Source organism: Girardinichthys multiradiatus, chromosome 20 (assembly GCF_021462225.1).
Source record: "Girardinichthys multiradiatus isolate DD_20200921_A chromosome 20, DD_fGirMul_XY1, whole genome shotgun sequence".
Taxonomy (NCBI): domain Eukaryota; kingdom Metazoa; phylum Chordata; class Actinopteri; order Cyprinodontiformes; family Goodeidae; genus Girardinichthys; species Girardinichthys multiradiatus.
This window is the reverse complement of record NC_061812.1, coordinates 18,734,064-18,761,918: the sequence shown is the minus strand read 5'-3', so window position 1 is coordinate 18,761,918 and position 27,855 is coordinate 18,734,064. Positions and strand designations below refer to the sequence as shown.

General features: G+C 38.9%; 1 protein-coding gene across 3 annotated transcripts in view; it reads right to left on the bottom strand.

The window, feature by feature from the left end:
• Positions 1-27,855, bottom strand: part of megf6b (multiple EGF-like-domains 6b) — a 93,104-nt gene that overhangs the window by 9,780 nt on the left and 55,469 nt on the right. For all 3 annotated transcript variants that reach the window (XM_047347403.1, XM_047347400.1, XM_047347402.1), the window contains exons 6-26: positions 20,440-20,562; positions 18,046-18,171; positions 17,283-17,405; positions 16,761-16,883; positions 16,512-16,649; positions 14,398-14,520; positions 14,142-14,264; positions 10,705-10,875; positions 10,035-10,166; positions 9,809-9,937; positions 8,755-8,883; positions 8,498-8,632; positions 6,530-6,664; positions 6,310-6,435; positions 6,096-6,227; positions 5,617-5,745; positions 5,404-5,535; positions 3,503-3,631; positions 3,287-3,415; positions 1,289-1,417; positions 1,070-1,198 (exon numbers count right to left, since the gene is read on the bottom strand). In XM_047347403.1, the coding sequence (XP_047203359.1) occupies positions 1,070-1,198; positions 1,289-1,417; positions 3,287-3,415; positions 3,503-3,631; positions 5,404-5,535; positions 5,617-5,745; positions 6,096-6,227; positions 6,310-6,435; positions 6,530-6,664; positions 8,498-8,632; positions 8,755-8,883; positions 9,809-9,937; positions 10,035-10,166; positions 10,705-10,875; positions 14,142-14,264; positions 14,398-14,520; positions 16,512-16,649; positions 16,761-16,883; positions 17,283-17,405; positions 18,046-18,171; positions 20,440-20,562 (2,745 nt within the window). The remainder of the gene's footprint in view (positions 1-1,069; positions 1,199-1,288; positions 1,418-3,286; positions 3,416-3,502; positions 3,632-5,403; positions 5,536-5,616; positions 5,746-6,095; positions 6,228-6,309; positions 6,436-6,529; positions 6,665-8,497; positions 8,633-8,754; positions 8,884-9,808; positions 9,938-10,034; positions 10,167-10,704; positions 10,876-14,141; positions 14,265-14,397; positions 14,521-16,511; positions 16,650-16,760; positions 16,884-17,282; positions 17,406-18,045; positions 18,172-20,439; positions 20,563-27,855) is intronic.

Genomic DNA, 27,855 nt, shown 5'->3' with positions numbered 1-27,855 from the left:
TTTTTTTAAATTTATTCCATCATATAATTTGGATTATGATATTAATGAAGGATCCACTGAATCCACCAGATTGTTGTTTAAGAAGTCCCAGTATTTACTGTATCATGATGCTTAAGGTGGTTCCCACTGCCTCTAAAGGGGAAAGAGACCCAAAGCATCATAGATCCTCCACCATACTTGACAACATATTCAGTCTTTGCTTTTTGCAAATAGAGTTTGATGGCAAAAAGTTTATCTGACATAAGTGCACAGTTCCAGGTAAAGTCCCAGTTAGCTGTTAGCAAACACTGTCTATGTTTGTGATAGTAAGACAGAAAAGGCTATTTAATGGCACGCCTTCCAAAAAAGTGGCATCTTATGGTTTGTTGGTAAGCACAAGATCCTCCCTCTGCTTAAGTTCTTACAAATTCTCTGCATGTGGCGGCAAGAAAAACTTTGTCGTGACTTGTCACGCTGCCAGTTGCTTTAAACTTTTTAGTTATTGCTCAGAAAGTAGATAAATTAAAGTTTAGGCGAGTATACCGATCTACCTCACTTGAATGGCATGTTCTCTTGTCTTTCTCATTTTGCTAGGAAAAGTGACTGTCATGTCATATTAATACTCTCAGGAAACAGGAAGTTAAAAAAACGTTCCTAGAAACTTTGATTAAACTCAAAAAGTAAACTATAAATTTAAAAATGCTTTGTTCACATTATTGCTGTAATTGTTTGGGGTGGAAATAAGTGTTTATCCCTGTTAGTAATTAACAATTATTTCCCCCCTTTGAATAAATACCCCAAAATTAAATGTTGTGTGAGACATCATGTTACTGCAATTAAAGATACATCTATTTTAAGGCTGAGTGTCAGTAATTATGGAGGTGGAATCTACTTCTTACTATAACATTCAAATAAAATACTTTACATAAACCGGTTAAACCTCACTGGATTTCTCCATGATATCACTGTTTTCTAGATTTATGTCTGAGTGGGACATTGTTATAAGGGGTAGCTGAGTCCAGAAATAGAAGATAATTTATAATTAATCATAATTTCTTATTGCACTGTAATGTGGTGAAGTGTTACCTACCCAGTTCACAGGCCGTACCCATCCATCCAGCAGGACATGTGCACGTTCCATCGGTTTTGTTGCAGGTGGCTCCATTCTGGCACAAGCAGAGCTGCTGACAGTTTGCTCCGTTAAACCCAGCTGGGCATTCTGGGAGAAGAACAGACACAAACACTCTGGTGTGACCTCTTCTTCACCTGTATTCGTAAATGATTGCTTTTCACGGCAGCGCAAACTCACCTTTTGTGCAGTTGGGTCCGGTCCAGCCTGCCATGCATGCACACTGCCCGCTGGCCGGGTCGCAGATGCCGCCGTTGCGACAACCACAGGTTTGGTTACATCCCGGGCCATAGAAACCAGCCGGGCACGCTGCCAGGAGACAGAGAAAGCAATATCATTACCTCCAGGTGAACTCTGATCATGAAAAGTGAAAATTCCAGCATTTGGAAAGTAATACAGGCCACTGCAGGGTAATGTCAAGATGGTACTTTCTCATGCTGGACTGGACTTTCCCAAATATCTGGAACCAACTGGAAGTTTTTTTGCTTCTAATTTAAGTAAAAAAATTGTCTCATTCAGTTCAATCAATTTCCATATTTAAACATTTTTCTCAAAAGACAAACAGGTCCAAGTCATATCTAGTTATATGGAAAAAGTAATTATTTCAAATCACTTCAATTTATTCCATTCCAATCACATAGTCCGATTCAGATCCAGTTACAGTGGCTCTAAAAGTCTATAAAGCTCTGTTGAAATGCAATGTTTTTGCAATTTAAATAAATGACACCATGAGAATCATTTCAACCCTTTTTGCACAAAAAGCATGTCACATTTATCCTGTACAAGTCAACTGAAAAACAATGAAATCTGCACCTTTAAAATATTACGTTGCTGAAGCACCTTTTTATTTGATCAGCATGCCACAATTCGAATTTAAAATATCTGCCCACTCTGACATATATTTATCTAAACCTCTCAGACTGTGAGGAAACACATACATTTTTCTCCCATTAAACCATTTTTTTTTATTCTGTAACATTTAGACTCTGTAGCTGAAAAACAATTTCATCTTCATCAAATAACTGGAGGTTTCGGGTCAAACCGACTGGTATTCAGAACTGTTCCTACGTTTATTGCGGGTATTGTGTTCTTTCAGTGATATGCCGTGTTGTTTTTGTACATCTGATAAAACTTTGGCCCAAAACTTCAAGTTTGGCTTCATCAGACCAAAACACATTGTTCCCAAAGGTAATTTCTTTCCAGGCCTGGATGTTCTTTCTTTTTAAAACACTGTCTTATAGCCCCTTGTCTACTTTAGATATATGAAGAATACAGGAGACTTGCCACAAGTAAAACAAAACCAGCACTTAAAAAAAATCCTGCAGCTTCTTTAATGCTGCTGCTCAGACCAGTTTCAGTCCCACCTTTTCTTCAATTCTGAAAAAAATTACTGTTTCTGTAATGTATCTGATGTCCTCTATTTTATCCAGTTATGGATGGCTTCCCTCCCTGGGTCATGGAGTATATATGCCTTGCATCTGTGTTCCCTTTTCCTGACTGATAACATTTCTAAAATTAAATCCTGATCTGGTGTAATCTATCTGCAAACTGTAGGTAGCATTAGCTAAATGATGCAAATGTTTAAAATAACCCTACTATGACAGTAGAGTTGTTTTAGATACGATTAATCAAATTCACTATAATTTACAACAAGTGTGAACTCAAGATAACTTAAACTGAATCAAAAGGTGATACAACCAAGTATAAGTTTAAGGGTGTGCAGAATTGAGTAGCAAGGTAATTGCAACTTTGTATTTAGTTTTCCTCTAAAAATGAAGCTTCGTGGAAGTTATGCTGGGTATGGTTTTAAATGTGGAAAAGGTTTTGAAATAAATTATCAAGATCTCCTTTTTTTTTACCTAAAAAATCCTGACCTTTTAACAGATGTGTGCAGTTTTGAGAGCCATGGTACATACAGTCCAATGCATTTGCAATTACAAAAAAACACAGTCAGGGTCAGCTGGGATATAATGCGAGCTGGTAAAACGTTATCCACCCAAGGTAGCCCAGCTGAATGGATTGAGTCATTGACTTAGCTGCAATCCTTCATGCCGACAAAGCATTTGGCAACAGTGGAGAGGAACAACTCCCTTTTATCAGGAAGAAACCTGAAGAATCCTGATATAACGTCACCCTCTGAGGGCTCATGTTTTCACAGCACCTTCACCCGTCACTCACTGAAGTTGCAGGATGGGCCGATCCAACCCGCAAGACAAGAACAAACGCCACTGATGTGATCGCAGCTCCCACCGTTCTGACAGAAACACTTCTCCTGGCAGTTCAGACCGTAGAAACCCTGAGGACACGCTGAAACACAGACATTTCTTACAAAACGCATCTTACTGTGGGTTACATTGGGGGAGTCTGTCTTCCCAATCGAGGGGCTTCTCTTACGCTTTTCACAGAAGGTGCCTGTCCATCCCACCCGACACGTGCAAGCTCCACTCACATGGTCACACAGCGCTTCATTTTCACACTGACATTGATGGCGACAGCCCAGACCAAACATACCTGCAGGGCACTCTGAGGGTAAACCACACACAAGGAGATCACCATGAAATCAGACAAACTGTTTCTGCAACATTAATACACAATAAATGATGTGTATCTTTTCAATGTTTATCACTGGTGCCCTCTAGTAAAGGACTAAAGTTTGATGGCTGAAGGAACCTATGGAACCACCGATGAATTACAAAAATCCCATTATTCCCAGATGTGACAGAGTAGATGGTTCTATTTTCTCTCGCTGATTCTGTTTCTCCTTGTACCATAAATACACTCCTAAAAATCACACATTTTATCATTGTCTATACCTATACTGTCAGTCACACGATTATGCAAGATGCAGTCAAAACAAATAAACAAATAAAGCACAGATACAAAGTTTTAAGTCTGGAAATATATAGAAATAGATCCAACTCAGAGTTAAGAGTTTAGAAGCTGGCAGTAATATGGGTTTAAGTATTTCATCTCCAAGTGTTGGATTATGTAGCAATGTGTTACCTTTAGTTTAACTAACTGCGAAAAAAAATAAATATATATATATATATTATATATATATATATATATACTGCTACTACAGCTAAAACATTCATCTTAGCTGAGTATTATCTGACAACATGCAAAACCTGGCTATTACACCTAGATGCTTAAAATTGGAATGATATTGGTTCTTACATTGTTCTTTTGTTTTTGTACTTTGATGAGAAAACGTCACCAATAAATTATTTAGCAGAGGATTATTTATATCCTCTTATAATAATCCTTAAAAAAGGTAACTTTAATTTGGAATCAAAAATTTTTGAAAGGGGATAGATAATTTATTTTTGTCTGGGCAGACCAGTGGTTTCCAAAGTCTGGGTCGGGAACCCATGGGGTTGTTGAACACCAAGTGAAAGGTTTATTTACGATAAATCGAATTAATCTTAAAAAAGATAGCTAATTGATTGATTCACTTTGGCTGCACAAAAACTGAAAAAGCTCTACATATCAACACATATTCATTCAGTTGTCTACTAGAGACTCATCTCTTTTGATTGACTGTACGGTTAGATCGTGTTTTGTAGTATTTTTTACTTTTAGTTGTATTTTAATTATTTTATTCTGTTTTTTTTTTTTTTTTTTTTTTTTTTTTTGCCTAGATTATGAAGCACATTGGTCCGCTTTTGTTGTTTTTAAATATGCTATAAAAATGAATTTGACATTCTTAATGCAGCTTTTTCCCCTTCCAGCAGGATGACGACGACCCTAAAATTACAGACAGAGCTACAATGGGATGGTTTAGCTAAAAGCCTCATGTGTTAGAATGGCCCAGTCAAAGTAAAGACCTCAAATAAATTGAAAATATGCTGACAAACGTGACAATTGATGTTCACAGATGCTTTCCATCTTGACTGAGCTTAAGCTATAGATGTACAAAATGGGCGGAGGTATAACCCTAAAAAGACTTTTGCGGTTATGCAGTAGAAGCTGGTTCTACTGACTTAGGAGAGATGCCTAAGACTCCAGTATTTGAGGGCTGGTGTCCTGCAAGCTTTTAGATATGACCCTGGTGGAACGAGCCCAAGTCCTGCTAATGATTTAATTGTTTGATTCAAGTGTGTTGAAGCACAAACTCAAGATGCAGGACATCCGTATTTTGAGATTTCAATCATACTCTACTTTGTGTTGGTCTATCACATAAAAACCTGATAAAATATACCGATGTTTAAGGTTGTAACATGTGAAATGTGAAAAACTAAAAAGGGTGCGAAAATTATTAGAAGACATTGTATCCCAAACACATAAAAGCATACTCTGATGGCAGCTTGGTCCAGTGAAACCTGCTTCACAGTTACACCAGCCCGTCACAGTGTCACAGCTGCCGTCTCCGTTTCTGCAGTCGCATGTTTCTGTGCAGTTGAGCCCCCAGTGTCCTGCATCACAGGCTGCAACACAGAATGCAAAACTTTTAAAATCACCAAGAAGAGTCTTTAAATGTTCAGACCTTGGCTCTTTGGGACCTTTACCTTTTCTGCAGTTGTGTCCGGTCCATCCAGGAGGGCAGGTACACCGTCCATTCACTGGGTCACAGTGAGCATTGTTCTCACAAACACATTTCATCTGGCATCTCAGACCGAAACCTCCACTTGGGCATGCTGCACGGGGAAAAAAATTATTCCAAACATCAAAATTAATCTATTGTAACCAACTCCAGATGACTGCATGTGAAGCACCAAGTTCCCGTGACAGTTTCTGCACTCAGAGGTGGCTTAAAACGCCAGCTCGTGGTTGAAATCCACTCAGGAAAAACTCTGTCTGAGGCGGCTGATGGATTTTTAACTAATGACATTAAAGAAAAATCATCCCATCTGTCTTCCAGCTACTTCATTTCACATCCAAATGGCACCACTACAATATTCCACACCACTGCCATCATCATCTGGTGGACAGTTTAATGCACGTTGCCATGGAAACCTTCCACAAAATGCCCGCTGCTGTTACTCACTGTGTTGGCAGAGTCTTCCTATGTAGCCAGGCGGGCAGTTGCAAGAGCCATTGTGTTTATTACAAATGCCCCCATTCTCACAAGTGAGGCAGGTTTCTTTGCAGCCGGGACCCCAGAAACCCTCCGGACAAACTGTGAAGGAAGAATAATTTTATTATTGGAAAACCTTGTCCTTGGGTTGCACACTAATATGCATGCATCTATGCTCACTCACTGTTCTCACAGTGCTGTCCAAATGTCCCAGCTGGACAGTGGCATTGTCCCACCTCTTTGTCACATGGTGCACCGGTGCAGTTACACAGCTGGATGCAGCCTGGTCCAAACATCCCCTCTGGACACTCTGGCACACAACACACACATATGATGGATTTTTTTCCCCAACACGGGATGAGAAATAAACCTAACCGCTATCTTCATGTTCGGGAGTCTTCTACCTTGCTCACATTTCTCCCCATGACGGCCAGCGGGGCATTTTTGTTGGCACTCTCCAGTCACATGATCACAGGACGCTCCTGGTGGACAGAGGCACTTCTGCTCACAGCCGCGTCCATAAGTACCTGGTTTACATTCTAGAGACAAAACAGAGCTCATACTTCACTTCATTGAGTGAAAAATTTTGTCGAATCTGGAAATTACCCTCCTCTCCTTCTTATATTACACCATCTTCATTACACTCACTGGCCACTTGATTAGGTACACCTTACTAGTATCAGATTCAGCAAGTCATCATCACCTTGTCTAGATGCCTAAATGTTTTGAGTTGCTGCCTTGTGATTGGCTGATTAGCTAGTTGTGTCAGCTGCAAATGAACAGGTGTACCTTATGAGGTGGCCTTCAATGTACAAGGTTTCTTTCCATGAATAAATAGAAAATTCATCATATTCATTTTGTAAATATATGTTGTAAAAAAAAATTTAAACATTTTAGGGGTAACTTTACTTAGAAAAGTCAGTGTGCTGGATAGCTTTACATTTAAGTGAAGTCTGTTTAACTGTTCCTTGTAATAGTTTAAGAGAGTCTTAAACGTTTATTGTGAAATCTATAAAGTTTATGCAAAGCATCAACACTTGTGTAATTTACCCTGGGATACAGGATATGAACTTCTGGGCCAAATCCTGACTGAAGGTGACCAATTTTAACAGTAGTTTGCAGTTTTTGTCCTTTATGTTGTTGAAGATCGATCAAAGCATTCTCTCTGGGATTAAGATCTGAGGAGCTTTCTGGCCATGGATCAAAAATCTTAATGTTTAGATCCCTGAGCCACTTCATTGTCCCTTTTGCCTTGTGAAATGCTGCTCATTTGTGCTGGAGAAAGCATTGTTCATCACCAACCTGCTCCAGGATCATTGGTCATGGATGATCTTGGAGAAATATTTAATTCCATCTTTATTCATAGCAAACTGTAAGCGGGCCTGATGAATGGCTACCCCACACATTGTAGACCAGGAAAGAGTTCAAAGGCTCTGCATTTTTCCTGAACAAGCCTTGCACTGGTGGCATCATGATCCCTTAGTTGAATTGTGTCTAGGAGATTGCAATGTCAGTTGCTGGACTATCTTGTGTGTTACTAAGCCTCCCTCACAGCAGCTGAACCTCTCAGCAGTTCTTTATGAAAGAGTTGATTTGGGTGCAATTTCATTAGCAGCAATATTGTTGCTTGTGAAGCCCTTCTGATGGAAAGTAATTATGAAAGCATGTTTACTTGGAGGTAACCACAGCTTAAAAAAAAAGTATGATTATTTTATGCACATTTCCATTTGTTGGGTCACTGCAAACAATTCCTTATGCACACCTGGAATCACCTCCAGACCTCTTATCTCCTAAAATAAATAAAAATAATGAAGGATGAAGCACTACATAGCATTAAGGTTAATTGTCCATTTATGTTTGGTTTTCATTTAAAAAGGGGTAAGTACGAAGTAAAGAGCTGTAATTCCTAAACCCGTCAATCAGTTTGGAAGGGAATTCCCTCCAATTAAAGCTGAGAGTCTGCCCTTTATGTACTAATTCCTTATATTTAAATACGCTCCCGTAAACATATATAATAACAAAGCCTTTGCTAGTGCATAAATATATAGGGACCTAACTGTATATGTTAATTTAAGACAAGACACCTAAAATACATAATTTAACCCCAGATGTTTTTAAACAGCATCTGTGTGAAAATTATTTTACAGCGATGATGAGCAGAAACGTTTTACCGAGACAATTGTTTAATTTTCTGGTATTTTCTATCTGTCTTTGTTCATTTGAGTCTGCTAGAGCCTTAAGTATCAGTCATGTTACGCTGAATTTCTAGCTAGATTTCCCTTAAAAAAAAAATTTATGCAATTACGTTTAAATTTTAAATTTACAACATCTCAGAATTTAACACAGCCTGTACATTTCTCCTGAAAGCTCACCTTCCTTGCAGGTGCTGCCCAGGTACCCCGGTTTGCAGACACAGGTGCCGTGGTGGCGATGACATTCCTTTGTGTTTTTCTGGTCACACCGACACTCCTGAGAGCAGCCAGCTCCAAAAGTCCACTTAGGACACGCTGGAGATGAAAAGTAAGAAAAAGTAAACATTTGAGGTGTCACAGGACATAGAAAGATTCAATTTTAGGATGCTCTAGAAATGTTTGGATCATGAAAGAATTTGGTATTTTAGGAGACTGACGGAGGTGACAGAAGCGCCCGTAAAGTCCGGGATCACACAGACAGGCTCCATAGGTCCGGTGGCAGCGGCCATTGTTGGCACAGTTGCACTTCTTGTTGCACTGCTTTCCATAGAAACCTTTAGGACAGCCTGAGGACAGAGCATACGTTATATTGTAAAGTGCCCTGCAAAACGTTTTCACATCTTGTCCGCTTAAAACCACAAACTTCATTTGGAGTTTGTGTGTGGGACCAACGTAAACTAAAACATTACTGAAGTGGAAGGAAAGCAAAACATGGTTTTCATTTGTTTTTATAAATAAAGGCTAAAGAACATGTTTTAAGTAGCTATATTCAGCCCCTTTACTCTGATACTCCTAAACGATACCCCTATGATGCTATCCTTCAGCAGGGTCTGGGAGCTGACAGGAAGGGGAATACAAATCTGTTAGAAGCTGCAAAAAAGCTTGAAAACGGGACAGAGGTTCACTTTTCAGTAGGAAAACAACCGTAAACATACGACCAGAAATGCAACGAAAGATGCTAAGCGTATTCAGGGTTTAGAATGACCCAGTCAAAGTATAGACCTAAATCAAATTACCAAGTATGGCAAGGCTATACATTTGATATCTATACACTCTCCGTCCAATCTGACTGAGCCTGAGTTATTTTGCAAAGAATAATGGGCAAAAAATTCAGTCTCCACATGTGCAAAGCTGGTTCAGACATCGGCCTAAAAGACGTTCAGCTGTGACTGCAGTGATGTGATTCTACAAAAGGTTGACTCAAGAGGAACAAATACAAATGCATGCCACAATTTTAAGATTTTAATTTGTAGAACAAAAATATAAACCATACATCATTCTCCTTTCACAAATATCTGCTGCTTTGTGTTGGCCTACCACACAGAATCCAAATAAAACACTTTTTGTGGTTTTAATGTGTCAAAATGTGAAAACGTTTGAGGTGTATGAATGCTTTCGCAAGGCACTGTATTCAAAATAACTTTTTTTTTGTTTTAGCACTTTAAAGTGAAAGACAAAACACTTGCTGCATGAAATGTGGAGGGTTCTCACCATCCTGACACAAATCTCCGCTCACACCAGGAGGGCAGCGGCAGCTTCCGCCAACCGGATCACAGCTGGCACCGTTTTTACACTTACAGAGAGAGGAGCAGTTTTTCCCAAAATACCCCAAAGGACAAGCTGTTAGATTGGACAGTTTAGTTTAGTAACCGGGGCAATATGTAATCACGGTGACATACAGTTATGTGTGATGAGTGTTTCTCTGGTCAATTCTCACTCTGATTGCAGATGATTCCCGTCCATCCATCTGGACAATAGCAGCCGGTTTTCCACATATTGCATATTCCTCCATTAGTGCAGTCATCACAGGTCAGACTGCAGTCGCTGCCGAAGGTGTCATCCAGACACACTGAAAACAACAGAATAATTACCAACAGCTGCAATCATGACCAATCAAGCTGAAGCACTGTTCTTTATATCTGGTATATTAGACTTTTTCTAACATTTAACTGTTAACTATAGCATATTTTTGAAACTGTCCAGAACTCCAACCCAATATTATAATTAAATAGACAAAAACTCCACATACACGGTAACATTATACTACGATATACCCTGAAATCAGAATGTACAGTATGTGTCCCTTATTTTCATCATTATCATCTTTATCCAAAACGTCCATCAGGTATGTACAGCAGAAAAAGATCTTCAGCTCCCTGCGTTATTCAGCTGCTGTGCCAGATAAGCCACAGCAATGCTGCTTGTAAAACTGTGGTGGTTTCCTGGTATGTATGAACAGTCTAAAAGCACAAAGTGAGGTAATTAACCCTCCCCATGTGGTCTTGTTCTAAATGAGTCTGTCTGGAAGCTTTACAGAGGCCATGTAACCAGATGTAGGTTTCCTGTTAATGATAATGAGTTAATAATGGCAGGGAGGGGAAAATCACCAAATCTCTCTGCCAGGCTGCTTTCAGCCCTCAGCTCCCCTTCGTCATCTTCATAGTCATCGTAGCGCTCCAGGGGTTGGTCGTAATCCGGAAGTAAGGTGAGCTGGGGGCGGATAAGGGGCAGCTCGATGGCGCCTCCACTGGAGAGCGCTTCAACTGCTCCATCAAGAGCTGCAGTGGGGCAAAACAAGAACTTACAGATTGATTGGATGCAACATATAGACTGATGATACAAATCACAATAATTTTGATAGAAATAACTTGTTGAATTATTTTTATACACCGTGGTGGAAAACTAGTTTCTACAAATGTCAAATAATCTGCAGGTTCTGTCACACCACTGAGCTATACACAACAACATTTGAAAGGCCATTAGGAGTTTGATCTTTTGAAAATGTTATCAAGAAAAAAGGGAGAACATTTTAAAAAGGAAAATAGGAACACATAAGGTTAAAGTGGATCAAAGAGTCTCCAACTCTGCAAGGGTCTCTGCCCTTCATCAGTGATGGAGACTGAAATCTTAAATCTTGTTAAAACTGAAACACAAAAAATACATTATTTGTAATAATCCCAGAGAAATGTATTCCCAGTCATCAAAACTATCAGGTAAGCTTAAATGTATGCATACCCCGGGGAGATTTAGGTTTAAATTTATTTTGCTTCAGCCAAGAAGTTTGTTTCTGATAGGAAAAAATGTCACGTCAAAACACATTTATGCCCTTCTCAATTATAAATGGAAAACTTTTCATTTATTGGACAACTGTGACTCAGTGGGTAGAGTAGTAGTAGTCGTCTTGCATTCGGAAAGTTGTGGATTCAATTCCAGCTTCCTCCTGCCACATGTTAATGTGCCCTTGACCAAGGCACTTAACCCCAGTTTGCCTACCAATCTGCTTATGACTGTGTGCACGCTTGTTTGACTGGGTGAATCTGGCTACAACATAAAGAGCTTTAAGTGGCCATTATGACTAGAAAAGCACTATTTAAATTCAGTAAATTTACCATTCAGCATGAAATCATTCTGATGATTGCTGCTTGTATTTTACCATTAATCTTTAGTGATGAAATGTTTGAGGCTGGAAGACCTCTAGCTTCATGGACTTACTTGCACACACTCACTTGCACACACACACATGCTCAAGATAAACATATGCACCCCCTCACACCACCTTCACCGTTCCCGGCATGATGTTGTTTTGTAAACTTGTTGCTTCTTTGTGCTGAGGTTTTTTGCAATCTCAAACTGTATCCTGCTAAGGATAATGTGTGAAATATGATTTTTTTCCTCTACTTACCTAATGTGGGCTCTTTTCTCATCTAGCAAGGGCAGCGCCTGTGAGTGGGCAGCAAAGCCTCGGTGACCCGTCCCCCCCTTGTCTTGTGTCATGATGTATGTTTGGATGGGTTGTACTGGAATTCTAATTTCCCCTCGGGGATCAATAAAGTATCTTTGAATTGAATTGAATTGAATTGAATTGAATCACCTTAGTCTTTACCTCCCTCCACAGATTCTCTATTAGATTCAAGTGGGGACTCTAGATGGGCCATTTCAAAATGTTATTATTTCTATTCAGAAGAAATGTGTTGGTGAAATTAAAACTTAAATCTGCAATGAATAATTTAGTGCTTCACTGTAAATGTTTGTAATATCACAAATGCAAAGAACTGCTTGGACCCATTATTCGGTAGGCTATAACATTTCATGTGCCAGACATTCAAACTCTGCTTGCCAATAATATGTTTCGCCAGTTGGATGAACTTTCAATGTAATTTATGTCTACACCTGATCTAGATGTCAGTGACTGAGATCCTAAAGCTCATCGAAAATGAAGGGGGCATAGTGTCGATGCACAAAAAGAGAGATGGGGTAACTGCAATCAATACTGTCACCACTAGATTTAACGATGTTACAATGATGTTTTCCCAATATTGTGCAGCCTAGTTTCAAATAATATCCTCTTATAAACAGCACTGTTTCTTAAATGCCATCTTCCACCCAAAATTACCCCAAATCACTGCTGCATCAACACACCAAAAACAAGAAAGATTGCATGTGAGGCTTGCACTGTGTGAAGAATAAACACAACGAGAAGAAGAGTACAAAGATGTGGACTGACTGCAAAGTGGGACTTCTAATTTATATCACATTAGGAAGACAATGTTGACTCAGGAGCCCCAGGACATTCTGAACTACTTTGCTCTTAGTAAGTTCATTGTTTCTTGCTTTACCATCTAGTTATTTCAGTCGAGTGGCGTATGTTTGTGTTAACCTTTGCTCTAGTTGAGCATCAAGGTTAGCTACTATCTGCAGTACGAAAGCAACCACATATTCTAACATTGTTTGCCATGTTTGTCAAAGCCCCAGGCGCTTTTTGCATCGTTGTCGTAATTTTATGAACGATTACTTTTTATTTCTACTAAAGCATTATAATTTTTGAAACAATGCAATTCTTGCTTAAGTACATTTTCTTGGCTACTTTACCCATCTCTTGTTATAGGTTTGAGTGAAGTTTGTGTTTTCCAGGGATAGCTTTTGAAGAGTAGTTGTTAAGGAATATATTGTCAGAGCTCCTAAAGCATAATTTGTATGAGGATTGCTCCTTTTAAGTGGCAAGATTGTAACATTGACTGAGAAACCCATTAGTAAACTGGTTGGATTTAAATAGATTATAACAACACTTTGTTCACATATCTTTTTTTGTTGGAACCCATTTTTGATAATTATATACATCAACCTTTGCATCAAACCCAACTAAATAATCTGAAAGCTGCATGCTCTAACCATGAGGCATAGTCTCTAATTTAGGTGAGTAAATATTTTAATAGCTGACATGTTCTGGAAGAATTAGGCTTGGCAAATGTTTAAACCCTTTAAACATTTTCACATTTTCCCATAATTTGTGGCAATACCTGAAAATCTTTGCTCAAAGATGCTCTGTATCAGTTTGAAGAAGCTTGAGTTTTGTTGCCAAGACAAAAATGGTCAAAAATGATCAGTCTCTACCACACACCCTGGACACACTCCAAAACAAGACAAGCTGCTTCTAGAAAGTACTGAATCAGGGGTGCTGGTTACAAGTGCACCCCAGACCTCTCAATGTTCATTTGTGAAAATTTCATAGTGCTCTGAAAGCAAAAACATGGTCTTAATTGGTTATTTTGCAGTCCAAATTTAGGAGAGATGGGGAAGAATTAAACAAATGTTAATGTGGCAAAAACCAGGTTGCAAATGCTGCTTGATGCAATATTCTGTTACTAATTGATTGATGATTTGGTTTTTTTTTACGTTTATTACATAGAAAAACTAATAACTAATCGAAAACTATTTTGTATTGGGAAGGTGAATTTAGTTCAGAACAGGTGGTGGTGAGTTGAACATCAATGAATTTAGTTCTAACCCGTGAGAACTGAACTTGGAACCAGTTCTTGTTACTCACGGATGCAGGAGCGTCTGTCCTCGTCCAATCGGAAACCCCGGTGGCAGAAGCATTGAAAGGAGCCGGCGGTATTCTGGCATGTGTGATCACAGCCGCCTTTAGCTGCCAGACACTCATCCACATCTATACAACACAGACACAAAAGGTCAACAGTTCTTACTACATTATAAGGTACAGTTAGTTATGTACAACAAACCTACAGATTCTGAAAGAAATTAGGAGAGTCAGCCATGTTTTACCTCGTGGTTAAACATACCGTCACAGCTACATCCATCAGCATTTGGTCTGTATTCTGCTGAGCAGTAGCATTCGTAACCGCCGGGGTAGTTGGTGCAGTCCTGCTCACAACAGGAGCTCTGCTCTCCACACTCATCAACATCTGCCAAACACAACAAGCCGGAGGACAAAAACTGAGATCCAGGTTGGCGATTTGCTCCACTGATCGTTGACACAAAACCTTTATGGGACAATATTCAGTGTGATGATTTAACAACCAATTAAGGTCAAGTTACAACTAAAGAAAAATGTTGTAGCACTGAACCTCTGCTCCTTACCCTTCAAACTTTGGCCTTTTTCAGTAAATGTTAAATAAGCTTCAATTATCTTCCACCTCCTAAACAGAAACATTTCAACTTGAGTTCTAAAAATCCTTACAGTGCTAGAAGATTTTATGAGCACATTAAAACAGACATTAATGCACTTTATGGCATTCTCTTTTCCTTGTTTTTATGTGCATTTGGCAAAGTTGTAAATTGACTAAGCTAATAAGTACTGCTAAAGTAATTAAATGTGATAACTCCATGTAAAGTCTTGTGAATCCCACATTATTTATATGTTTGGCTGCTAATATTTGTATATCCAACTACATAAAACTAATAGAGTCCAGAACAAGAATCTGGCAGTAAATAAAAGTTCGACAGAGTTCAGTTCTTGTTAAAATTGATTTAAAATGATGGCTCTAGGACTTTATAGACATTTTGAAAGATGTAGATCCACAAATAACAAAATCTACTAAGAATATTACAGACAGGTAGTTTAATCAGGTATCCAATCACCAGAATTTATTGTTTGCAAGCAGCAGAAATAGTGACAAATAACAGATTTAAATAAGGGCTTCACATTTGTTGAACATTGTGCTGATGGTTGGAGTGCAGTGAATTGCTTCTGATTATTTTTGTCAGTGGAGATAAAAAGCTAATAAGCCCAATGCCTTGCAAAAGTATTCATACCCCCTACCCACATTTTGTCATGTCACAACAATAAACTTCAATGTATTTCATCAAGAGATTATGTGATAGTCCAACACAACATGGCGCATAGCTCTGGAGTGGCAGGAAAAAGATACAAAAGGTGGTTTGCATTTGTATTCAACCCCTTGAGTCAAAACTTTGTTGAACCACCTTTTGCTGAAATTAAAGCTTAAACTTTTTTGGGGTATGCCTGTACTAACTACGCACTTCTAGAGACTGAATTGTTTAAGCCAATTCTTCCTAGGCACCCTCCGTCCAATCTGTCAGATTATTCAATTCGATTTAAGTCTGCAACAAAAATGCTTTAAATCACTCCATTGTATGTTTAGGATCATTGTTCTGCTGGAAGGTGAACCTCGGCTGAAGTCCCAAGCATTTTGCAGTGTTATGTATTTGGCTCTATCCATCCTACAATCATCTCAGACCAGCTTCTCAGTCTCTGCTGAACATATGCATCACCACAACACGATGCTGCCACCACCGTGTTTTACAGTGAAGATGATGTTTTCACGGTGTCGAGTAGTGTTAGTTTTCTTCACAAACTGTTTTGCATATAGGCAAAAAATAATTCTGTTTTGGTCTCACCTGATAAGAACGCCTTCTTATTCATCTTGTTATACAATCACGGTTTGTATCGCGGCAAACTGCAAACAAGACTTCTTACGGCTTGTTTTCAACAATGGTTTTCTTCTCACCAATATTGTTTTTTTGAGATCACAGGGAATACTGCAATTGTCACAAAATCCAAAAGCCTTACATATAGTCTTTGATAATATTTTAGAATCACTATGAAGAAAAAGATCACTCTTTGGCATTGCTTCCTAAAGTTAAGTTTGGGACTTCATTATAGTTGGTCATCACTAATAACCAAAATCAAATTAGTAGTCATAATGGATACAAATTGTTTCCTGATAACATTTTAAAACATTCTAGATATGTTCCATTTCAAAAATTTTATTTAAACTATGTTGTTGCATCTTGTTTATTATTTAGAATTCAAAATTTATTCTAACAGATTATTCCGCTCATCATTTCTTGTAAAAATGTGAGTTAATGTAATCAGTTCAGGCTCACTGACAAAGGTGTTTTACGTCAGTTTGAGTACTTCACAGTCTCCTACCAACACAGGTTTTCAGGTCGTCATCGAGCCGGTAACCATGGTTACAGGTGCATACAGGTCCGCTGGTCGAATGCTGGCAGTGATGTGAACATCCACCGTTGTTGCTCTCACAGCTGTTCACAATCTCCATCTCAATCCCTAAAGTTCACAGTGAGATCAGGAGGTCTGTCATGGCAAACATATAATTCTGCGTGCTCTGTCAATGGAGTGAAAGGTTTAAACATAATAATATATAAAATTCAAACTGACTGTAACACTGTTTCCCATCAGATCCCAGCTCATAGGCGGCGTTACAAACACAGGTGTAGGAGCCCAGAGTGTTGTGGCAGCCATGAGCACAGCTGGTCTCCTCTGTTTTACACTCGTCGATATCTAAAGGGAGGAAGCATTGAAACATTATGAACTAAAGGAAGAAATGAATGGGATCTGCACAAGTTCAATTACATTTTAAATGTGCTCCTCGCAAATCAAATGCTTTTTATAGTGAAAACCTGAAAACTACATAACCTTCATAGTTTTAGCTGAGCCTAACCACACTGGCTGCACAATAAGAAATCTTATTTTCATTCAAAGTTTATAATTTTTATGATTAAACCCATACTTTTTAGTTTTTTTACTTTTGCAAATGTTCCAAGTACATTTTATAATAACAAAACAGAATCAATCCAGCAGCTCTTTGAAGATTTAGGCTATCCATCTTAAAATATTTTTAGTCCACCTAACACTGAACCTCTACTCCATGCTTCATGCATAACTCATAGTTTAAACTACCTTCGCACGTTTTCCCATCTTCACCCAGCAGATAGCCAGGTTTACAGTTACAGAAAGGATTTCCTCCATCAACTCGACACTCATGCATGCAGCCTCCATTCTGATTTGCACAAGGATTCCGCACTGTAACACAAAAAGCACATAGTTATACACATAACACATTCTCCATTGTTTTGCAGCAGAAATCGGTAAAACTAGACTATTCTAAATGTTAATGCCCACATGTGCAAAGCTTTGAAGCTTGCTTGTCTTTATCCCTTGCTCTCTTTGCAGGATTTAGCTTGTGAGAGCCTGCCTGGCATACATGATGAGAACCTTCAGCTCTGCAAAAATTAGAGGAAGCTGTTCGAAGCCAACAATTACAAAGTAAAAGCATCTAACAGACAGTCATTTAGAAGATGGTAATTCATGTATAATTTCCCATGTTTAGAAGACCATACTTGACAGTGCAGCCTTAGAGACGGTGATTAAAACAAGCAGCGGACATCAAAACACTAATTATGAAAAAAACCCAAAGAAAACAATGAGTGTAATTTAATACAACTTGGCGCCTTATCCCCAGAGTGCTATTTAATCTCGGTCTTCCTGAGACATAATTACAACTGCCAGCAGAATAAGTCAAAGTGTTTTTAGCATTATGATCAGAGCCACACCTTTCCTCAGACAGGAATAGTTCAATCAATTTGCCTCCTTTTTTTTCTCTTGCTTGTTTAGGTGATGCGTATTATATACATATTAAGACTATAGAAGCATGGTCACTTACATATACAGTGCTTGCCATCCTGTGCTAGCACATAATTTGGCTTGCAGCGGCAGCGAAAATGAGAAGCTGACTGCTGCAGACAATAGTGTTCACATCCTCCATTTCGGACGGTGCATGAATGCACGGCTGAAAATGCAAATGGAAATAGAAAGGCAGAGACAATTAGGCATCTTTCAGGAATAAACCACTCAATGCTGAAGTAATACACATGGAGATTTTAAAACGTAAAGCTGGATATTTCTACTTAAAATACCTCAGCACAATGAGAGGCTAAAACTCAGAGATACTTGGGTGACAGGCACCCACAGTGGATGACGCACTCATCCACTGACGAGGTTTAGTTCAGTCTGATCTCATGTATTTTCAGGGAAAAGAACAGGTAGAGGCACTCAAAGGCCGTGTTATCATACTGAGAGTCTAGAATCAAGACCCATCCGTCTTGAGTGTATGTCAAACTGCACAGCGACTTCCAGCTCAAATATTATGCAGCTCCACACTAAGTGTGTGGGATATATGTGAAGTTCACTGGCCAAATGAGCTGGAGAAGAAGTCCAGAGTTGAGACAGAGTTGATGTAAGCACAGCTGAGTCTGTGCTGATCTCTATTTCCATACCTTTATGAACTCAAACTGTTAGAATGTCCAGAAATACAAAATGTATAAACAGCATCATACATGACTGTTGTAAAGGTTGTAATCACTTATTTCTTCATGGGACATCTGTCTCACAAGAGCATTTCATGAACAGTTGGGTTCCTGCTAACATGTCTATGCTGTAAGACAAATTACCCTGCTTCAAGAAGCTAAGAGCAACATAATGATTTCAAATCTAAATGTCAGTACACATTCCTGACTGCAGAAGCTAGCACCAGGCTTATAAAGATCTGTGTAAAAGTCTAAAGTCACTTCTCACTTTTTTATACTTTGCTTCCAAAGAGCTAAACTAATATTGTCCTTTCATTAGACTTTGCTAAGGTCTTTCTAAGGTTATCTTTTGCGTTTTCAGTCAAGGTGGCTGGTAGCGAATAAATACAATCTGGATGTCAGCCTTAAGAAACAGGGAAAAAAGGTTTCCTTATTCCAGATGGCTGTGGACTTTTGTGACTTTTTCTTCCTGACTCTGCAGATCATCTACATGAGAATGGGCTGCACTGGCTGCAGCACAGCACCTGGTGCTCATCAAGTGATTCAAGTCTGCTAGGTAAGAGGAGCAATCAAGAAACTCCTCTTCCCATTCACCCACCAGCATTTTCTCTAAGCCGTTCTCCTCAGGCCTAAAAAAACTATTTGTATTTTTTTTTAGCTCACAGACCTTAGTGTATCACAACATTTGTGATTGTTAAGCCAGTGACACCTAAATATTTGATGCCAAAATTACTTGGGTCAAAATAGAAGTATCATAGTACTCCTGATCTTTTGATTCAATTAAATTTGTCCAACAATGCTTTAATCTATGCTACGCATGCTGAGATAAATGAAACTCTGTGTAAATCATCTCTGTATCATGGATTTTACTAAGCAAGGTTAAGTGTCTTGGGGTAAACTGTAACTACCACTGACAGAAATGGTTGTTGTTGCTCACCATCACACTACCACCATGTTTTCCTTTCAGGATGACGTTCTTGGTATGAAAAGCTGTTTTTTTTTTTTTTGCCATCTTCCAAAATTTCCATTTCTATCCCGTCAGTCCACAGAATATTTTTCCAAACATGTTGGAATCAACAAGATATTTTTTGGCAGACATGAAACAGATGTTTGTGTTCTTTGTTCATGCAATGGTTTCGGCCTTTGACCTCTCCCATGGAGGTAATTTTTGCATGGTGACGTTTCTCAGCGTTTTTTTATTTTTTATTTCTTTTGATTAGGTTATGATGTGTTGTTTTTTGAGATATTCTGGCCTGCTTCATGTTGTCAGACAGGTTTCACTTAAGTAATTTCTTGATTCTACAGGTCTGACAGTAATCAGAACTGGGGTGGCTGGTGAATTTTTTAGAAGACATAAATGCCCATACCAAAAAATATCTACCCAAGCTTTCATAAAATGACAAACAAGAATATTGAAGCCAACTTTGAAAAGTGTCCAAGAGCAAATTCTTCCCAAAACAGTATTTCATTGTTTACGTGAGTGCTGAGAAAAAAATATTACATTACAAAGTGTCACTACAGGGAGTCCAACTGTGGTCTAATTGGATCAAATGGAGAACGAAACTACATGTTATCCCATTACCACATTGGAGTACATAACATTTCTCTTTTTATTCATTTTTCTTTTGTACCATTAGAGATTTTAATCATTGAGTGCACCAGCTGCCATAACGGCTCAATTTCCATCCATATTTTTATTAATCCCATATATATAAAGCAGTGGAGGTCACAGAGTTGCTCTTATTACTTACCGAGGCAGGTGCGGCCGTCCACATGAAGCCTCGAGCCGGGGTGGCATTCACAATAGTAGGAGTCTCTGGTGTTAATACATGTGTGCTGGCAGCCTCCGTTATGGACCTGGCATTCATCTATATCTGAAGAGAAGAACCAGACAGGAAGAACGGAGATTTGCAATTTGACGTAAACCTCTCATTATAAGAAAAGAAACCCCAAATGAACTGCCAAATTGTGAGATTATTTTAATAAGTCAGGCTCTAGGATAAAGATGTACCTCTAGCTGAGAGGAGATGATGGATGAGAATAGGGTGGAAAGTATTTTACAAGCTTACTGCAACTCAAACAAACATTTCCTCCCATGTGGTAGTAACTGCCCTTCGTATGTGAACCGATTTCTAATCAAACAAATGATGAATCTGGACAGCACCAATTTCAGGGGTCAAAGACTAATGCATTTTGTGAGTAGACCCCCCTGTGAGATCAGAGCTGACTTATGAAGCCCGTCTCCAGATGGACTTCTAACAGCCTCTCTGAGATCAGGACAATTCACACATTAAGGACATTGGTGACAAATCACCTATTTTTTCCAAAACATCCAAAAGTATTGCAGTAAATACAATGAAAACATTGCCGACAGCAACAAATGATGCATTTAAAATGAGGAAGGCTGCAGCTGAGGTCTGTAAAACAGACTAGTGCATCATAAAACACAGTGCCTGAGACTGAGATGTGTTGTTCAGAACAATGCTGGCCTTAGGCAACTTTTTTCAGCGGGAAACTATTTCAAAAATTTACTGAAATCCGTGTGAAAAAAAGGTGATCTGAAAGTTTAAAGAACAGGCTGACTGCCTGCTTTCACCCTAGCAGAGAAATTGCTTTTAATTTGGATAATTCAGCAGAAAATACACCAGAGGCTTCAGTAAAAAATCATACGGTTTTTATTTAGTGTTGACAGCGAACAGTGCAAATAAAACAAACTGTAAATTTAACATTCATCCAACCAGACAAAATACAAATCCCCAATGACAGATTCCATGTACAAATACAGTGGCTTGTTAAAGTATTCATACCCCTTGAACCTTTCCACATAGTCACATTACAACCACAAACTTAAATATATTTTATTGGAATTTTATGTGAAAGACCAACACAAAGTGGTTGTAAATCGTGAAGTAGAATGAATGTTTTTTGGTTTTTTTTCACAAATAAAAAACTGAAGATGATCTTCCCATCAGCTCTGATCACTTTCCCAGCCCCTGCTTTAGAGAAGCATCCCCAGAGCATGATGCTGCCACCACCATAATTGACAGTGGGGATGATGTGTTCAGAGTGACGTGCAGTGTCATTTCTCCGCCACACATAGCGTTTTGCATTTTGGCCAAAACGTTCAATTTTGGTTCTGACCAAAGCACCTTCTTCCACATGTTTGCTGTGTCCCCAACATAGCTTCTGAAAACTGCAAACTGGACTTCTTATGGTTTTCTTTTAACAATGGTTTTCTTCTTGCCACTCTTCCATAAAGACCACATTTGTACAGTGGATGACTAATAGTAGTCCTGTGGACAGATTAAACCAGCTGAGGTGTGGATCTCTGCAGTTCATCCAGAGTCACCATGGATCTCTTGGCCAGATCTCTGATCAGTACTCTCCTTGTTCGGCCTGTAAGTTTAGGTGGACGGCCTTCTCTTGGTAGGTTTACAGTCGTGTCAAACTCTTTCCATTACCGGATGATGGATTGAACAGTGCTCCGTGAGATGTTAAAAGCTTGGGAAATCTTTTTAAAGCCTAAGCCTGCTTTAAACTTCTCCACAACTTTATCCCTGTACTGTCTGGTGTGTTCCTTGGACTTCATGATGCTGTTTGCTCCCCAATATTCTCTTAACCAACCTCTGAAGCCATCACAGAGCAGCTGTATTTGTACTGAGATTAGATTACACACAGGTGGACTCTCTTTAGTCATTAGCAATCATCGGGCAACTTCTAAAGGCAATCGGTTGCACTTAGAGTGAAAGCGGCTGAATACTTTTGCACACCGCACTTTTCAATTTTTATTTGTAAAAAACGTTTTAAATCATATAGAATGTCCTTCACTTACCACTTTGTGTTGGCCTTTCACATAAAATTCCAATAAAATACATTAATGTTTGTTATTGTAATGTGACGATATGTGTTCAAGGGGTTTGAATACTTTTACAAGCCACTGTACATGACATCACTTGCAGCAGTGGTGATCTCTGGAGAAGGTATTTGCAGTACGTATCTTACTTACAGAACACTGTGTTCCTTGTCAACTCAGTTTGAAAAAACAAAGATTAGTTTTCACTGGAAAGTTTAGCTGATGACCAGTCAGAGAGGAACAGAGGCCACAGATATCTAACATCTCTAAGCAACTCTAGTCCTCATGTCCTGCTCTAAAAACCATGTTTCACATGGTCGGTTTGGCTAACTAACAGCGTGCCAAATAATTTAACCAAAAAAATATTATTTACAGGAACCCCTATGACATTTGTGAGATGGGAGTTAAGACAAATCAAACCCACTTTTAAACTGTCTCCACCCCGACTAGGTGTTAGTGCTGCTGTCTGGAAAAATCTGATTTCTTTTTCCCCAAACTGAAGTGGTAAAGTGAGCTACCCCAGCACATAAGATACTAACTGCCAATAATCTCTCCACAGAACCCTCTTTGACATACTGACTTGGTGCTTCTCTGTTTAGCTGTGTTCCTCTTCCAGCCAAAGCAACTGAGCTACAGCTGCCATTAACTTTCTGTACTCGGTTGTCCTTCCTATAAAAAGGGAAGTGCTTCTGTGTTTTTATTTCTGTGTCTGTTTTATGTTCCCTCAACCCCCAGTGGGTTGCAGCAGATGGCAACCCATACTGAGCCAGATTCAACCAGAGGTTTCTTCCTTTAAAATGCAGCCAACACTTTCCACTGTGGCCACCTGCTTGGGCCGTATGAGGGATTGCTGCAAAGTTAGTGACTTAATGCAATCAGATGAGCTTCTTTAGACAACTTTTTATCAAGTGACATATGGCACCCAAGTTTGAATGCTATGTGTTATAAATATTGACTTTAATTGCATCTCAATGCAAGGTGGGGCATTTCCACCAACACCACCATAAAACTCGCTATCCCTCTTCCAACAAAGTCTTTGTTACATGTATAATAATATCCATCAATATGAACTTAAAAGAGAAAACAAGCTTGAACTATTTGCAACATTTATTGATTTTATTCATGCCTAAGTCATCTTTCTATCCTTTATCAAAACATTCTGGAGGCACCCATGCAGAGGTGAGCTGTCCCTAAAGATTTTACTTCATACTGTTACACAGTTTAAAGCCTGCAATACATAGAAATAATAAACATGGGGGTCAAGGTAATAAATATTGTAGCCTTGTGGGAGGACAAATGTAGAAAGATAATTTGCAACACAGAAAAAAAACGTAATCTAAAGAACTTTGTGTTCTGTTGGATAAACACAGCGATGCATCTGAACAATCTGCATCTAAGCATCAATGTTAAAATTAAACTTCAGCCTATTTGTGTTATTTTGAACCAGTATGTTATCTGTTATTTGCACATAAATCAGGTCATTACATGGTCCAAAGTGGGACTCTTAAAGTGCCAAATACTTCTAAATAAAATTGCTGTTGGGAATTCTGTAAAAATCTTGCTTTGGTTATTAGGAGCAAGAATAGCAAAATAGAATGAAAAACATTTACTTGCACAATTGCTGCTGTAAAACCTCTGGCTAAACCCATTTCCCAGAAATGTCCACCAGCATATTCAAATATAGCATTTGGAGCAGAAACAAGCTTCTAAACTTTCTTCCGTTTGGTGTCTCTACTGCCAATCCTGAGTTTCACTTCATCTAGGCAAGCTGGCTGGAACCATCAATGCATTTTTCCATCAATGGAGCAAGCAGTCTTTTGGTTTGGTTTTTCATGTAATGAGAGAGGAGTTGTTCTGTCAGCTGCAGCCTCACAGTCAGTCAGCCGATCCCCTCCACCCTCCAGCCCAAGTTTCCACATCCAGAACACGATGCCCAGCGAGCTGGAGCCAAAGCCTCAGCAGCCTCTGGCTTTAACGCAGGCTGCATGAACGCTCTGAATGCAGCCCAGTGTCGTCTCAAAGGAGAAATATTTCATGTTAGTTTAGAAGACACGTTTATTGTGCACAGCAGTTATTTCTGCAATGTCTTGACTTAACTCCAAACATGACATATAAGACAAGCAGAAATATACGCAAAATGGTAATAAAAAGCGTCAAATAAGTTTCATAATGCATGTTTATCCCCAAGCACTTTAGCTGTACCAAATGCAAATATATATATATATATATATATATATATATATATATATATATATATATATATATAAAATTCAGTCATGGTCTGGAAGAGGCATTGTGAAAACAGAAGTCAAAAAATAAAAACTTTACCAATGCCTCACCTGCTTTTTGCATAAAAAACATCACCACTTACCTGCAGCAGCCAGGTAGCCAGTGTTGTAGCCATGATAGCTGTGATAGCAGTGAGGCCTATAACAGATTCTTCTGTAGTAAACATAGGGGTAGTTTGCAGCCAGAGATGCCATTGCTTCAATAAGCACCAGGAAGACAATCCAACATTCTGATGTGAAAGCCATAGCTGGAGTATAACTTGTCAAGATGTCTTCAGAAAAAGTACCTATTTTTTAGTTACTCAGTAAAGAGTCCTGAACTGACATCCCATGCTGACTACTTCTTATTTTGCTCTGCCTCCCTCCATCTCCTTTTCTGTTTCACCCTCCCATCTGACAGAGGTGGAGGTCCTCCTCTCTTTCGCTTCGGTCCTCACATTCCCCTCTCACGCCAAACTTTACCTCTGTCTTGTTCTGCTCGAACTCCAAATACATTATTTTCCTATTTTGCCATCTGGCAGTGATTGATTCGTTCTTTTCCTGATTTATGAAATTTCGTTAAAGGGCCACTGTATTTTACCGTTTCTTCAAAGAATCTCATATGATTTAAAGAGAGGATTTATTAACAGAATGAAGGCGGCGAGCAGACGAAAGGATGTGCCATCTTCTAGTGTTCTTTTTAAAATAAACGTGGATTAAAAAAATGCCACTAAAGTAATGCCAAATTTGACAAGTGCCAAAAGTCAGTGTTTTTTATCCAAAACATCTGAGAAAGGAATGAGCCTTACAAAAGAATTTTGTTCAGGAGCTTAGCACCATGCTTTTTAATCTTTTGCCAGCACATGCATACCACTTCAGTGCCTAACAGAACTTATAAAACAGTAAAACGCATGCTTATTGTCAGCATCCCTTCCTCAGTCTGAAGAGAAATGACCTGTAGATAAAAGTCCCACAGAGACCTCTGCAGGATACAATGACTCTGACCTCAACTTTTATAGATTTTATTTCCAATAATACAGCCTTAAGACCTGCTCTACTTTAGTTCAGAGATTCACAGCTCTTTTGTAACCAAAGAATCTCTTCACACAGGTTAAAACTGAATTAATTTCTGTTTAAAATTTACCACCTAAACATTCTGAAGGAAATTCAAAGTCCCAAAAAGAACGCGTTCTCAGTCGTCCATGATTTTTTTTAAATGAAAAAGTTTCTAAATAAATTTACTGTTCACTTTTATTGGTACATCTTTTCAGTTGCTTGTTGACAAAAAGCCAATCACACGGAAGCAACTTAATGCATTTAATCATCTAGACCTGGTGAGGACAACTTGCTGAAGTTCAAACTGAGCATCAGAAAGGGGATTTAGGTGAATTTGGTGCCAGATTTTGATCTGTGTAGTTCAAGAACTTGCTTTTGAACTAGAAGCATATGGGCTACAGCTACAGAGGATCACACAGGGCCCCATTTCTGTCAGCTAAAATCATAAAACTGAGGCTCCAGTTCACACAACAGTTTGGTCCAACAAGTGTTGATTTTAGCTGGGTTACAATCTGGCAAAAACATGAAAGAATAGATCCATCCTGCTTAGATCAATAGTTCAGGCTGGTGATGGTATCATGATGTGGGAAATGTTTTCTTGGCCCTCATTCATTCATTCATAGGTTGACAATAAAAGCAATAAAACCTATAAAAGCCATAGAAGAAACAAGACGTGGCCTAAAGGCCGTGCTCAGTCATAAAAATCCAGTTTAAAAACATGAGTTTTTAAAAGAGATTTAAGATCATTTAAAATTGCCACAGACCTCACAGAAAGAGGAAGATTGTTCCAGAGCCTAGGAGCCGCGGCTGAAAAAGCTCCTTCTCTCCTGGTCATGAGCCGAGTCCTGGGAACAACTAAGAGCTTCTGGTCTGGAGATCTTTGTGTGGGTGTAAACACTCTTTAAAGGTTAGGAGGTGCCAGACCATTTAGACATTTAAAACTAAAACCAAAATCAAGAAAATGGAAAACAGTGAAGGGAATAAAAAGATAAAAGATAAAAAGAAAGATAACTTTCAATCTGCGTATGCATCATCACAAAGCCCAAATCATTTTCAACTGTACTTTTGAACATGACAATGAGTTCACTGCACACAAATGGCCTCCACAGTCACCAGATCTCAAACCAACAGAGCGAATTTGGGATGTAGTGATTTGCATCATGAATGTTAAGTTAAAAACCCCAGCAACTGCATGATGTTATAAATATAAACCAGAAACCTCTGAGGAATATTTAGGGAACCTTGTTGAACCTATGCCAATGAGAACTGAGACAGTTCTGAAGACAAATGGGGCCCAACCTAATACAAGCAAAAAGTACTTAATAATGACCTTTGCGAGCCCCTTTTTATTCTGGTTTATCATCTCCTGTTATTGTTCCTCACATAGAAAGACATATAAATTTTAATTTGGTCAAATGAAAGCTGCCCTCAGTCTAATGTTTTGCTGCTTTAGTAATGAGAAAGCAAAATAATTTCTGACTGAAAAGTGGCCCATTGCCTGCCTGTTAATTGTGGCCACTACAAGACAGTGTTGTTCTGATAAAATAATGTATTCTCTTTAAAGAAGGTGAGCTAAATGACTAAAATATAATTTATGAAAATTAAAGACAACCTGTGCCATTATTTTAGCTATAAATATATCTATGACGGTGGAAGAGAAAAGTTACAGAATGCATTAAGCTCCATCTTTATTTTTCTCCTCAAGTCTTCTGAACCTGCAAGCCCACAGCTGATCTCCCTCCCAGCCTGAAGCAGGTTCCCGCACAGCAACAACAGAACTGGGCTGCAGAAACAACTCAAGCCTCTGTCAGTTTTGGTGGTTAGGCCATGAGACTTAAGTTTATATTAAGTTTAACAGGTTTTCACAAAACAAAATGAACTGCCCCATATGCAGAAACCTTCACACACACACACACACAGACACACACACACACACACACACACACTGCAGTCACCATATTCATGCCTTTGATGGGAAATGTTGCAATCTT